General features: G+C 34.6%; 3 protein-coding genes across 3 annotated transcripts; all 3 read right to left on the reverse strand.

Moving 5' to 3' along the window:
* LOC105173698 (protein STRICTOSIDINE SYNTHASE-LIKE 4) lies at positions 397-4142 on the reverse strand. The gene is made up of 5 exons (XM_011095554.2): positions 3849-4142; positions 3485-3765; positions 2266-2502; positions 2034-2166; positions 397-823 (listed from the first exon to the last, which is right to left on the reverse strand). Exons 1-5 carry the CDS (start codon positions 4017-4019, stop codon positions 560-562), a joined length of 1086 nt encoding a protein of 361 aa, XP_011093856.1. The 5' UTR covers positions 4020-4142; the 3' UTR covers positions 397-559.
* On the reverse strand, positions 6573-10768 carry LOC105173700 (purple acid phosphatase 5). The gene is made up of 8 exons (XM_011095556.2): positions 10542-10768; positions 8520-8726; positions 8294-8405; positions 7989-8215; positions 7766-7904; positions 7435-7655; positions 7229-7350; positions 6573-7011 (listed from the first exon to the last, which is right to left on the reverse strand). The coding sequence occupies exons 1-8, from the start codon at positions 10698-10700 to the stop codon at positions 6804-6806; spliced, it is 1395 nt and encodes a 464-aa protein (XP_011093858.1). The 5' UTR covers positions 10701-10768; the 3' UTR covers positions 6573-6803.
* Positions 12239-14742, reverse strand: LOC105173699 (purple acid phosphatase 5). Its single transcript, XM_011095555.2, has 8 exons — positions 14534-14742; positions 14131-14337; positions 13904-14015; positions 13592-13818; positions 13373-13511; positions 13060-13280; positions 12797-12918; positions 12239-12597 (listed from the first exon to the last, which is right to left on the reverse strand). Exons 1-8 carry the CDS (start codon positions 14693-14695, stop codon positions 12393-12395), a joined length of 1395 nt encoding a protein of 464 aa, XP_011093857.2. The 5' UTR covers positions 14696-14742; the 3' UTR covers positions 12239-12392.

Raw genomic sequence — 14759 nt, forward strand, 5'->3', positions numbered from 1 at the left:
CCTTAAAAGCTGCTGTCGGGACAATATGTCCAATATACCCCTGAAATTTTAGCTCTTTTTTAAGTTAGGGATAATTAAACTCCCCTCTAAAAAATAAATAAAATTATAAATTTTAATTTACAAGAACATTTTGATCAATTTATCATAAAAAATTATTAAAATCCTAACACAAACGAACAACTTGAGTTAGTTTGTAGACGACCGTTAAAATCAAGAAATATCGGTAATTTTATAAACAACGAGAATGTATTTATAATTATAACAAATATAAAAAAAATCATTTTAATGTTATTCTAAAAAGTGAAGTAAATTGAACACAAAAGGACAAAATTACCTTTTAAATCAACATAAATTATAAATTATGTTTATTATTGAAGCTGAAAAGAGTGTTTTTGATTTACAACTAATAAGCAGTTACCCACCAACTTTTGCTAACACGTAACTTACAACATTTTTTAATAACTTATTTACATATAAAAGTAGAAATTATTACAAAACACTCGAACGTCTGAGCACACATAGCAAACTCGACCAAGTATGAACAAAGCTCTCTTGTACGTTACAATGGTAATTTTCCCACAAAATCAGTGTGAAGACTCCCCAAGTACAAATGCCCCTCGAACTCCAGCGCAGATGTCACGAAGGCCATCACCTTCCCCGTTGGATCGTCGAACCCCCTTATTATCTTCCCATCGCTTCCTACATTCACTACCATTGCTCTATTGTATGCACCAACCACCCAATGCCCCAGCTTCGGAATACCCCTTATCAAGTATTTGAACGCCCTTGATCCGCACACAAATCTCAGCCTATTTGGAACAATCTGCACAACATACATAGACATTATAAGTAATTGGTTCAAATTCCACCCAAAAGTCGACAATCTTGGCGATCTTATGTAAGGAAAAATTATACTGTATTGCACTTGTTGTAGTCATATTTTATATTAGAGATATTTGTAAAAACTAGAGAGTCGAGGAGGAATGTCGATGTAAAATATGAATGCAAGGTATGTCGGTTAAATCTTTCAATCTCGAGGTATTTTTTTACAATAAGCCACGATATTAAGGGTATTGATGTAATTATTGAATTAATAAATTTGTTCTCAAGGTTATTTATGTAATCATTGAATTAATAAATTTGTTCTATTATGAGTTGTGAACTTGGAGACAATGGGAATCTTCTAACACAAAGTGTGATTGAGGCCTATCTCTATTAAAAACTAAAATATACAGTGAGCTCCCATAAAATTTAGAATAATTATAAATATTTTTTTATTATTTAAAACATTATCAATACCTTCAAATTTTAATGATCATAACATTACCAATACCTTCTAATTTTGACGCTCGTCAAACAACTTGTCCAGACTGTTAGTATCCGTTAGGTTTTCATTCATTTTTGTAGTAAAATGATAAAAACGTCTTATGGACCATAAATTATAATTTTACATATTTTTTAAAACTTTTTGAAACTTTTTTTGTGAAATAAGTGGGAATCTTCTTTAAGATTTTTCAAATTTTTTATCCACCTTACAAATTTTTTTTTAATTTTTTTAAAAAAATACAATTCAGGAATTATATAATTTCATTAAACTCAAAACATGGTAATTTTGCAAATAACGAGAGGATACTTGTAATTATAATGTACCTTAGGAAAGCTCATTGTAATTTACCCTAAATTAAAGGGTAAATTACAACTAGCTCCCTGAGGTTTGTCAAAATTACAAATGCCCCCTCATTGTTTAAAAAACTAAAATTACCCCACGAAAATACTCCTCTATGAGATCTCATTGTAGGAGGGTATTTATAATTTTAAAGAGATATTTATAATTTTTCAAACAATGAGAAAATATTTATAATTAAAACAAACCTTAGCGAGGCTCGTTACAATTTAAACTAAATTAAACTATTAAGTTAAAATTGGGAATCATACCATACACAGTAGTATATGTGTGAAAATATGCAATAACAGTACCAATCATCAGAATAGAGATAATAAGGTAATTGAAGTTTGAAGTGGTTTGGTAGTACCTCTAACAAGGCGATCCAGAAAGAGCCATCTGGAGCAAGTTTTACGTTGTCAGGGGCTCCAGGAAGATTATCAATGAGGATCTCTGTCTGCCCTTTCACATCCCCTTTCACCCAGTATTTCAAGCATCTATATCTGATCCAGAAATCAGACACACAGACAAGGCAAGTTCCAAACTCATCAACAAACCAGCGTTGCAAGAACAAATACAAATCAATATGGATGTATGCTTACTTCCACGTTTCACAGACAACTACGTAGTCCTCGTTTGCAGAGAGGGCGACACCGTTTGCAAATCCGAGGTCTTCAAGAAGCACAGATGCTACGTTCGATGAAGGGTCGTACGTTAGAAGCTGACCGTGAGGCTTGTCCTCCACCATGTCCCGTGGCCAGTCCCCGTAGCTGTGTTTTGCGCTTGCGACGCTGAAATACAGTGTGCCATCGGATGATCCAACCACATCATCCGCGAACCTAATTGTGAAAAGAATATAAAAGTTTAGTATTGTGTTTTGAAACTATACGAGATTCAAATGCTCGTTATAAAGGATATAATTATATGTCCGTATAATTCATTAGCTCGCATTATAAAAAAAATTAATTATTCCCCGCACTATTTTTTTTAACAAAAAAAAAAAAAAACCAACATAGCTTCTACTTTTTCATTTAAAAATATATTTTTAATCATTTCAGAAGTAGGAACTGACATATCCAACGTCTCAAAATTGATTTTTTGAAATTGAATTTTTTTAAATTGTCACAAACACTTTCAAATATTTTAAAAAAAAAATCCCCCAAAAACCCCCCGTCGGTAAATCGTAAGATATAGGTAGGTAAAGATCACAACATAAATTACAATAAAATATCTAAAATGAGGTAAAAAAGTATATGTGGGAGTGATTGGATTTTTTGCAACCACTATTCCTTTTTTTACTTCATTCAACATACACACATTACATATATAAAAGATTGGATAAATAATATTTTGCTATTTAAATTATACCCGTTTTTATATTTTATCATTAAATTTTTTTTTATATCAACTTTTTGAAATTTGTACTTTGCCATATACAATCGTTTTTTATTAATTTTTTTGTCGGAAAGAAAACAGCACCTGTTGTGTATATGTTAAATATATCACATCATATAACTCTTAGATATCATATATGCACTACTTGTAATTTCTTTCGATAAAAAATTTGATTGAAAAATAGTTATAAATAGCAAAATACAAATTTTGTAAAGTTGAAATTTTTATTTGACAAAAAAAAAAAATAAATACCAAACTAAAAACGGAATGACAAAGTGTAATTAAGCCTAAAAGATTACATGGTGTACTCTTTTCTTTTTTTTTTATACATATACGCTAAACATAGCAGAAGATGGAAAAAATTTTGTCATAAAAGAATCCGATCATGAGGAAGAACATAATCCAGGCTCTAACGCATGGACTCACCTTATCTGGGCACCATCAACATGCGACACAAGAACCCTCACACCCTCTTCACTAACCTCAAGCAAACCCTGCTCTGCATCACATACAACCACAGCGCCGTCCGTCGTAATGGTTAGTCCCAGTAAGCTCGTACTCTCAATTTGCCTCCAACTCTCCCACGTCCCGTTTCTCAGCAGCCTCTTGATCCACCCATCTCTCGTCGCCGTGTACACCACTCCCGTCCTGTCCACGGCCACGTCTTCTGGCTGCTTCAGCAGTCCTTCTCCTAGTTTGATCACTTCCTGTAATTAAAAAAACCCACAAAACGTGAAAAGAAACGCTGATAGTAGGCAAAAACGTGCTTCAGATCAGAGGTTTTGTCCACCTGAAGTCTGCCGTTGGACGGAGCAGGCAAAACGGAAGAGGGTGGGGGGATTTGAAGCACGCCGGGAGATGATGATGAGAAGAGAAATATCTGTAGAGAAACTGCCAGTAAAATAGCTGTTAAAATTCCCCAGTTACATGTTATCGGCCGATCTGTCAGAGTCCTGGCCATGGGATCCCGCAGAATTTAGTGTGATTAATGTTTCTTGGGTGTGTTTTGAAAATATGAGATGATTGCTAGCTGAAGAGACTTGAATTCGTTTCGCAGTTTCTGTCAGTTTGAAAACAAGAAAGCATGCCACTTGAGTCTTGTCTTTAAGTTTCATAAAGGCTTGAGTTCGAGTTTTTGTCGGCACGTGGGATATTTGTTTGAATTTATTAAAAACAAATTACTTGAATGATAGTATTATTCGTGTGATCGATTATTTTTTTTATTATACATAATTTAAAAAAAATATATTATATTTATCATATTATTATTTCAAGCAGGGCAGACTGAAACCCATTCTGACATAGCGGAGTTCAGACGGCATTGCGAGCCGTCCTCTCAAGCACATCAACATTCAATTCAATTGAATCCATTTTATCCAACAGTGCTGTCTTCCATTTTCATTAACCTTATCAATCTCAACCACATTTTTTGAAGGATAATTATAACAGTTTTTCTTTCTTTCTAAAGTTTAATATAATTATAAATATATTTAAATAAACGATCGTCTAACAAATATTCACTTATAATAGACTGTTAGGAGAGAGTATTTGTTAGATGAATATTAATTTTAAAAAAATATTTGTAATTTTTCAAAAAATAATAAATATTTATAATTATAAAAAATTTAAAAACATTTGCTATAATTTACTTTATTTTTAATCATCCTCACAAAAAAGAAAACACATATTTATACACACTATTTATTAAGGTTCACTCCATTAAATTAATTAATTTTGATTGCCTCAATATTTATTAACTAAAAATGCCCTTTGAGATATATATTCTTTAAACAATATAATTGCCTCCTAAATTAATTTTTCCTATTAATTATTTATTAAAATTGTGAATGATAAATTAAAAATATATTTATTTAAAATTTATGTCAATCAAATTAAACCGTGACAAGTGATTGATTACGTTGTGCTATGCATGACAAGCCCATGACACATGGATAGTGGATGATGATGCCCAATTATTATTCACTTGTGTCTAATCAACCGAATAGATTGTTCTTTGGGTGAAGTGATGTGTTCACTGGGTGAAACCCTTTAGGTGAAATGGTATGTTTTTTCGAGTGAAATGATTCGTCCATTCGGATAAAAAGTCATAATGGTTCGAAGACATCTTTTATATTGAACATGTCTATTCAATAATACATTTCAAACTTCCATAAATGGCCCTCCAATATCAGTTCATAGAATCAACTTGGGAGAGCATTTTAAAGCATTTCAAAATGAAAGCAATAAAACATCATGTCTTTATTCAAGAGAGTTTCAAAAATATTGTTCGGTTTGCTATTTCTCAAAACTTGTGTTATTACTGCTTTGTAATTATAGGTCGTATCTTAGAAGACAAATTGCATTTCTGTAAGCAGTAGAACAGGACAATAATTGTTTTAAGAGTCTTTACCTCGACTTCATAATACACAACTCCCGTATATTCTTTAATATTTTTTTCTCAACATTACTTTACACTTATGGACATTTAAAATAATGTATTTTATTATTTTGATAAATCATCCATTTTGTTTAATTAGATAAATATAACATAAATTACACACGCGCATCGAGTATGTTTCAATCGTTAGTGTACTTTATATAAGAGCCCCGTATTATGTTAAGTTGAAATTTCTTATTTATATATTTCTATGATTTTAGTTTGACGTGTTAAGTGATTGATTGTTTGTGATTTTATTTTATTTCAGTAAAAAAAAATTAGGAAATGGAGGAAAAAAAATTAAAAAAGAAAAGTCGTCATTTTCGAATAGGAAAGTATTAAAGAAGAAAGCTAAAGAAAAAGGGAAAATTTAATATTTCCAAGAAAGGAAGGAAGCTAAAGAAGAAAAGGAAATGCTAGCTTACCAAATTCAATGAGGATGTGGCGAATTACTGAAATGGCCTTAATTAATTAATTAATCTTAACTATATGATAGAGGTAGGTAAAGGATAAAATAGTAAGTTGAAAGTATTTAAAAATAAAAAGTTGAAGTTAGAGCATTTGAAAAAGCAATTTAATATTTATAATTTTATTAATATGTTATAGAAATTGATAAAAAGTTGTTTATTAAATTAAAATCAATTTAATTTAAACAGTTTAATAAATATTATTTTCAACATACTTTGAACCAGAAGTCGGTACCAGCTTAGAATTAAGTTCGGCAAACATCATTATACATGCATTTTCCCGTCCGTCTTGTAATTGTGATGCGGTGTAACTTTTGGTTCATTTTAATTTTAATTTTGTAATTGAGAACAATAATTTTAAAAGAAAAAATAACACAAGTAGTCCAATTTTTGTTGGAAATGCCATTTTCATCGACAACCCTTTTTTCTCCGTGAAATTGACATTTTTCTGCAGAAATTGTATCAGTTGTGTTACTTCTTTTAAATTATTGTCTTCTTAAAATTCTTAAAATTGACTAATCAAACGATTCAAAAAAAAGGATTTCAAATGTATTCACATCCAAAGAAATCGAAATTCATCAATTGATCAACATATAATTCAAAACGAGAATTGTAGGATTTGAAATCATTAATTTATATGAAAATAACCGAGAACAAGTGCGGAGCATTTATTATAAGGAATTTGAAATCCGTATCCTCAAATCCACATAATCATCTTGTACGTGCGAGGGACAGCTCAATCGCCAAATGCAGTTTACGTCATGTTGGAATCAAGAACAGCAAAAACGGAAAAAAAACGAATGACAGCACCTGAAAAACTTAAGTTAAATATTGAGTTGAGTTAAGCCACTGGGGTGGTGCTGCTGTGTTCTTCATCATGTGGATACCAGTATCTATTGTAGAACCAGGTAGAGTCTGCTGCAACAGCTTCGCTGTCTTGGTTCCGATGCCAAGTGTAGTATGCATGAGTCCTGTTCTTCAGTTCAAGAAGTGCGTGCCCGAAGCTCGCCTCTCGGAAGGCCGAATAACTAGGCTGTGGCTCTATGAAGCTGCATGCATTTTACATATATGCATCAGCATTCACAGTGTGCGAATTTGTCCATTACATTATCTATTCTATTTTACATATACACCTCCATGTGTATAGAGATTCATCGTCTTGTCTTGTCGTGTATATGTGAAATAGAATAGATGACGCAACAGGAAATCCAATCCAGTATACTTGTGTGTGTGTGTGTGTGTGTGTCAGAAATATAAAAGTCTCACTTGTCTGCAAGGCCTTCGATGTTTCCACCGTCACCTATTACTATATAGGCTGGAGCAGAAGCATCACTAACTGGTGTACATAGTCCGTTTGTTATGTCGTACCTCACATTCGATACTCGTTTCTGCAGATACGTAAGAGAAAAGATGAAGCAGAAGCCCAGAAGTTTATATCAAGTTGGTTGATTGATTGATGGTCAGAAACTAACCGAGCGCTCGTAAGCGTGAACGTGGCCAGAAAACACGAGGTCGACTTTGTACCTAACGAACCACGACTCGAACATAACTCTCATGGTTTCACCCTCCATGAAATGGTAGTTATTGCTGTTATACCATGGTGAGTGAACCATGACAATCAGCCATGGAGTCTCAGCTCTGTTCACTTTTGGCAGTTCTTCTTCAAGCCAATTGTACTGAGGGGTGTATTTACCTGATTAAACAAATTAGTGTATGGATACGTCGAATCTTGAACATATACAAAAGGGAATGTAGTCCGTGATGGCAACGACAACTTGAAATGATAACATTCTTAGTTCTTACCATAAGCCGAATAAGATGATAGGACAATTATGTAGGCTGAGGCACGCTTGATCGAGTACCAAAGAGGGGATGTGCTTTTCGACGCCTTGTAAGGAACGTTGTACCGGTGCAAAAATGGCTTGAATGGAGTATTTTCACCCTATAAAGCAACTCACCACCAATGAAACAAAAGAACTACTAGAATACAGAAAATAGTAGTTGCAATTTGAGACACAACTCTTACAATCTCAGGAGCAAAGTCAAGTTCATGATTGCCTGCTGTCCAAATCCACGGCTGATACGCAGTACTCTTCTCGACAAAACGGCCCCAAATATCCCACCTGTTATTGTCATGGAAAGGATGATTGTCTGCATACGAGAGATCGCCAAGAAACAGCACTGCCTGGCCCTTTCCGCTGGACACGTAATGCTCGAAAGTTTGATTAGAGTCGTATGTTTGTCCCAAGTCCCCTGCATATTACAAGTACACTGTATAACATCAGTAACTACTGTACTAAATCGATGAATTGAAACTCCGTTTACGCTCACCAATAACGCCAAAGGTGCAGGGAACGTCAGGGCCTACTTTAGGAGGAGTCGTGAACGAAAATCTCCGAGTCTCGTTGTCCTTTCCGAGTTCATAAATGTAGTCTGTATCATGCTGAAAATTTACAGAAAACAATGAGGTTTGGTTCCTTGTTCTGTTTCTAATGATGCTAGTGTTGTGCGCATGCGGGGACAGAGCAAAATCGACAACGTTGGCGTAGGTACGTACCTTGAGTCTTTTGATGGTGGCATGATGAATGTGGCCGGAAGTGTAGTTGTAGTATCGGTAGGAGGTGGTCTTAGCCTGAACCTGCTGTTTGTCACTACAATTGCCCTTTGCTTCCCAATATACGACCTCATTGGGGGTGGGGTGAAGTGGCGTCACCCATGAAATGATCATGCTCTTCCCCTCATGATCTCCCTGTGTTATGTGAACCTGCAACTTCCAACAACCATAACTAAATAAATATGGTAAGATAAGGTTAGGGCAACTTTACTTTAGGTTATTGTTAGGCAGGATATCACACACAATCTTTCTTAATTATGTGTTTAATATATTTCGGATCGTCTAATTTTAACACGCTAAGCCCATCTCTTACTACGACCCTGACCTGATTGCAGTAAGGCCCACCACCCTCGTATTGTGGTGTCACCTGGACCCACCACATGGTGATTAAAATTCGGTTCCCTCCCTCAATATCCCCCAATAATTTATCTCATTGTCTCTACTTGTGCATAAAAAATCAAGCAATTTACCTCATTGTCTCCAAAAAATCAATTCACCGATTCCTTTGATTTGATGGAAGGCAGATTTTTTTTAAGAAAAAAACACAACCTCTTAAGCTCTCCATCTTGGAAGAAGAGTTGACAATGACACCGGGCTCAAGTCCTATTAAATGCGATTGTTTTTAAAAGATGCACATATTGTACACTTTATTTTGAAATTCATTTCACCATAAAGTTTTTTTGTTTGATTTGCTCTGTTCTAGCTTGCTGCTCGATTTCTGAAATTCTTTTTTCTTTTTGTTCTGTTTATAAGAAAAAAAATGGCGTGGGAGGTGGAGAGGGGCAAGGGTAACGGTGTTTGGCTGTGTTAGGGGAGAGGGATGTAGGGGGCAATGTTGGTTTTGTTTTCTTCTTTTAGGGTTGGGTGGAGGGTTGCTAGGGTAAGTTTCTTTTTTTCTTAAAGATGAATGTTCGAACTGGTGTTGGGTCGACGAGGAAGGGCGATGCTGGGCGGGGTGGAGGGGCAGCGGGGGACTAATAGGATTTGGGGTGGGGATATATATATATATATTATTAGTTTTGTTATATTAATATTTATTTTGTATATTAAATAAATTATTTTTTATGAAGATGAATGTTGGTGGTGATGGGTAAAATGATATAAACTATATTAATTAATTTTTATATAAAATGCTATATATATTTAATTTTTATATAATATATCATTAAACTTTTATATAACTAACAATATATACTTAACTTTTATATAATATGTATTATTAATTTTTATTTATATATAAATATATTATATTTTAACAAAAGAAACAATGAAAGTTGAACGAAAAAAGATAGGGGTATTTTGAAAATAATCAAATTAGTTCACGTACAGTTCAATCTCAAATTATAGTAAAATGTAAACAATATGTTATTTACATCCAATATTATTTTTTCAATTACTAGAAAACATAAAATTGAGCTACTTAATAAAATCAATTTTAACTCAATTTCAATAATCATCCAAAAATGATCTGTATCACCTAAATTCCATCACTCTAAGTAAAATAGGCTTTAGAATATATATAGCAATGCTTAAAAATAGTCTTTTTACCTTTAAAAATTTACACTAACACCTCTTATGTTCATATTTTACATTATGAAATTTTCATCAAACATGCGATTTTTGGGAAGAATTATATAATCTAAAATATCCCTAAACAGAAATGTAATTCAACAATTATTATACAAGTCAATATGAATTATCAATTGCATTCTGCGCACCACAAATTCATAACAACATCATAGTTAGATTAATGAAACAAAACATATCAATAACAATGAGAGCAAAATTGTAAAATTAGTCCTACCATTTCAATTCGTTTCATTCCTAACCCAACATCTTACAGAATTTTAAAATTAAACCCTATATTCTGTTAAAAATTATAAAAAAAGTATAACGCGTCAAAAAAGACCCCTCTACCGTAACAAAAATATGAAAAAAAGAAAAAATATATATATAGAACAAGACCTGCTCAGGAGCATTGAATCCAGGAGGAGGGGGGAAGTGATAAATTGGCATCTCAACGGAAGCATGGGGTTTTCTGAGATAAGAGCTAGTGACACCACTGTTGCAGCACACTGCTGAAACTTGCAGCACCCACAAACAAAATACTGTCGACACCCTCATTCCACTAATTATTAGGGTTTTCGATTCCCAGACTCTCAATTACTATTATTATTATTATTTTTTTTTGGTTCTTTTGAGGTATTCAATTTGCCTCTACTCATATCTATATATATAGAAAGAGTAGTGAATTTGTTGTGATTTTAGTAACCAACTAGACCAAATATGTGGGTGAGTTGATATGCATAATCTTTGAATATTCCTTTTTTTTTTTTAATTTCACCTGTGGTAATTTTTATGTATCAAATTCATGAATTGAGGATATATATATATATATATATTATGTAATTTAATTCTGTATATAGGATGATATGGGTGTTTGACTATACAGTTAAAGTAATTATGATCAAATATTAATTTTTGTTAGTTTTGAATTTTAAAATTGGAAAAAGGAATCTCATTGGTTGGAGATCTTATTCACTTTAAATTTATTTATATTTTAAGAAAGGTATTCTCGTTTTTTTTTATCACCCTGCCACTCTACACGTCTTATTTATGTATTGGTCTGTAAACTAGTTTACCATGAACTTTTATAAATTTCAGGACTAGGCTAATATAATTAGACAAATTACAATTTATCTTTCTATGTTAGTTAAAAATTACAAAACACCGCCATGTGAAAAATAACTTAACAATTCACACCCCTCAAAGTATAAAAAGAAGAACAAAATATCCCCTTACATCATATTGTGTGCAATATGCGCTGCATATGGGAGCGGGAAGCACAACGATGAGGGGCCAAGGTGAAGAAAATGCAGTAGTAGGGGAGGGGGAGGAGCAACAGTAGCGGGCGAAGGGTATGGGGAGGGAAATCGCAGGCGGTAGTGGGAGGAGGCAGGCGATGGGTTGGAGGGGAGAGAAATAGATATATATAGATATTTTATATGTAAAAACAATGTAATTGAATCTGTTTTGGGGTCTGTTGATAATAAAGATATAAATAAAAAAAAAAGAATATAGTGCGTGTGTTACACCACACGTGTGAAGGGATACTTTGCTCTATTTTTATATTTTAATGGAGATAAATTGAATAAATTGCAATTTGCCCTGATATAATTAGATATCCACCAAGGCAATGCCGTGCCAATCCTCCGATTTCACATCTTGCATACTTAACGTAGTAACTGGTGGCCACTTCCCTTTCTTGATTCTTTGGGCTTAATTCTGACGCCTATGGGACTCCATAGTCAATGCACCAAGTTGGTTTTATTTATTATTCTTATTTTTAATGATAATTGTGAACAAACACATCTCGTGCGCGTTTTATTGCTGGTATATTATTATGGAACAATTGCAGGGTAACTCTGGATCGCGTAGCATTAGGGGTAATCTTATGGTTTTAGTTAACATCATTCCGTTGCTTTCAGTTTAAATGAGTTTGTGCCGTACAATTTATAATTCCTAATTATCATAATTAAATTATTAATTATTATTCTTTTTTTATTATATAAATATATATTATTTATACTTTGGGCAATGGAGAGAGTCTTTTGGTTTTTCCATCATACTTTATAAAATATGATATAATACGACTCCATATATATAGTAGGAAATATGCATTGATTCCTTAAAACGGCAAAATCCAGCATAACATTAAAAGGCTCTGGTGCTTGTCATCTGTGCAGTGCACTGTACATCAATGTGTTTATGGAAGAGTCACAGCACCAGATAAACTAAGTTAAATACTGGGTTGAGTTAGTCCATTGGGGTGCTGCTGTGCTCTTCATCATGTGGATACCAGTATCTATTGTAGAACCAGGTAGAGTCTGCTGCAACAGCTTCGTTCTCTTGGTTACGATGCCAAGTGTAGTAGGCATGAGTCCTATTCTTCAGTTCAAGAATTGCATGCCCGAAGCTGGCTTCTCGGAAGGCCGAATAACTAGGCTGTGGCTCTGTGAAGCTGCATGCATTTTACATATAAGCATCAACATTCACAAAATGTGTATTTGTCGATTGCATCTTCTATTCCATTTAATATATACACAGCATGTGTACAGATTTACGCCATTTTGTTGTGTATGTGTGAAATGGAATAGATGATGCAGCAGAAAATCTAATCCAGTATATATGCGGGTGTGTGAGAAAGATAAAAGTCTCACTTGTCTGCAATGCCCTCGATGTTTCCACCGTCACCTATTGTTATGTAGACGGGAGCAGAAGCATCACTAACTGGTGTACTTAGTCCATTTGTTATGTTGTACTTCACATTCGATATTCGTTTCTGCAGGTACAAATGGAGAAAGATGAAGCAGAAGCTCACAAGTTTGTTCAATTGACAAATTAACTAACTTTGAAAGATGAATTAGCAGAAGCACACAAGTTGGTATCAAGTTGGTTGATTGATCGATGATCAGAAACTTACCGAGCGCTCATAAGAGTGGACATGGCCAGCAAAAACGAGATCGACTTTGTGCTTAACGAACCAAGACTCGAACATAACTCTCATGCTTTCACCCTCCATGTAATGGTAGTTATTGCTGTTATACCATGGTGAGTGAAGCAAGACAATCAGCCATGGAGTCTCGGCTCTGTTCACTTTTGGCAGTTCTTCTTTAAGCCAATTGTACTGAGGGGTGTATTTACCTGATTAAAGAAAAATTAAAATTGACGAATCTTGAACATTTACAGAAGGGAATGTAGTCCGTGATGGCAACAACAACTTAGTTGGTTCTTACCATAAGCTGAATACGATGATAGGACAATTATGTAGGCTGAGGCACGCTTGATCGAGTACCAAAGAGGAGATGTGCTTTTCGACGCCTTGTGGGGAACATTGTACCGGTGCAAATACGGCTTAAATGGAGTAATTTCACCCTACACAGCAACCACCAATGAAGAAAAAGAAGTACAATAATACAGAATACTATAGTTGCAATTTGAAACAAAGCTCTTACAATCTCAGGAGCTAAGTCAAGTTCATGATTGCCTGCTGTCCAAATCCACGGCTGGTATGCAGTACTCTTCTCGACAAAACGGCCCCAACTATCCCACCTGTTACTGTCATGGAAAGGATGATCGTCTGCATACGAGAGATCACCAACAAACAGCATAGCCTGACTTTTTGGGTTGGCCACATAATGCTCAAAAGTTTGATTCGAGTCGTATGTCTGTCCCAAGTCCCCTGCATATTACAAGCATACTATATAAGATAAGCAATAACTCATGCAGTAAATCAATGAACTAAAAAATGTCCCGTGTACACTCACCAATAACGCCAAAGGTGTAGGGTACATCAGGGCCTACTTTAGGAGGAGTCGTGAAAGAAAATCTCCGAGTATGCTTGTGCTTTCCCAGTTCATAAATGTACTCTGTGTCATGCTGAAAGGTCATAAAAAACAATGAGGTTTGGTTACTTGTTCTGTTTCTACTAATGCTAATGTTGGGTGCATGCCGGCACAGAGCAAAATCGACAATCTTGGCCATTGGCACATACCTTCAGTCGTCTAATCGTGGCATGATGAATGTAGCCAGACGTGTAGTTGTAGTACCGGTAGGAGGTGGTCTTAGCATGAGCCTTGTGGTGGTTATTAAAATTGCCCTTTGCTTCCCAATATCTGACCACATTGGGACTGCGGTGCAGCGGTGTCACCCATGAAATGATCATGCTCCTCCCCTCATGATCTCCCTGTGTGATATGAACCTGCAAACTCCAACAACCATAAATTTGAAAATTGCCCTTACACATGTTTCAAAACTGAAAACAAGGAAAGATAATTCAACCATCGTACTTTTATATTAGTAAGCGAGAACGAGCAACAAATATATTGCACTAGTCAAAATTAAGTATAAGTTGCATTCCACGCACGTAAAAAACGAGGCAAAATATACATAATAACCTGCTCAGGAGCATTGAATCCAGGGGGAGAAGGAAAGTGATGAATTGGCATATCAAGTGAAGCATAAGGTTTTCTGACATACGTGCTAGTTACACCACCATTGCAGCACACTGCAGTAACTTGCAGCAGCAACAACAAACAAACACCTGTCGACACCCTCATTGCAAGAAGAAGAGTAATTCAGAGAGTTCAATTTGCTTTTACACACACACACACACACATATAT

The sequence above is a fragment of the Sesamum indicum genome, linkage group LG11, assembly GCF_000512975.1.
Source record: "Sesamum indicum cultivar Zhongzhi No. 13 linkage group LG11, S_indicum_v1.0, whole genome shotgun sequence".
Taxonomy (NCBI): domain Eukaryota; kingdom Viridiplantae; phylum Streptophyta; class Magnoliopsida; order Lamiales; family Pedaliaceae; genus Sesamum; species Sesamum indicum.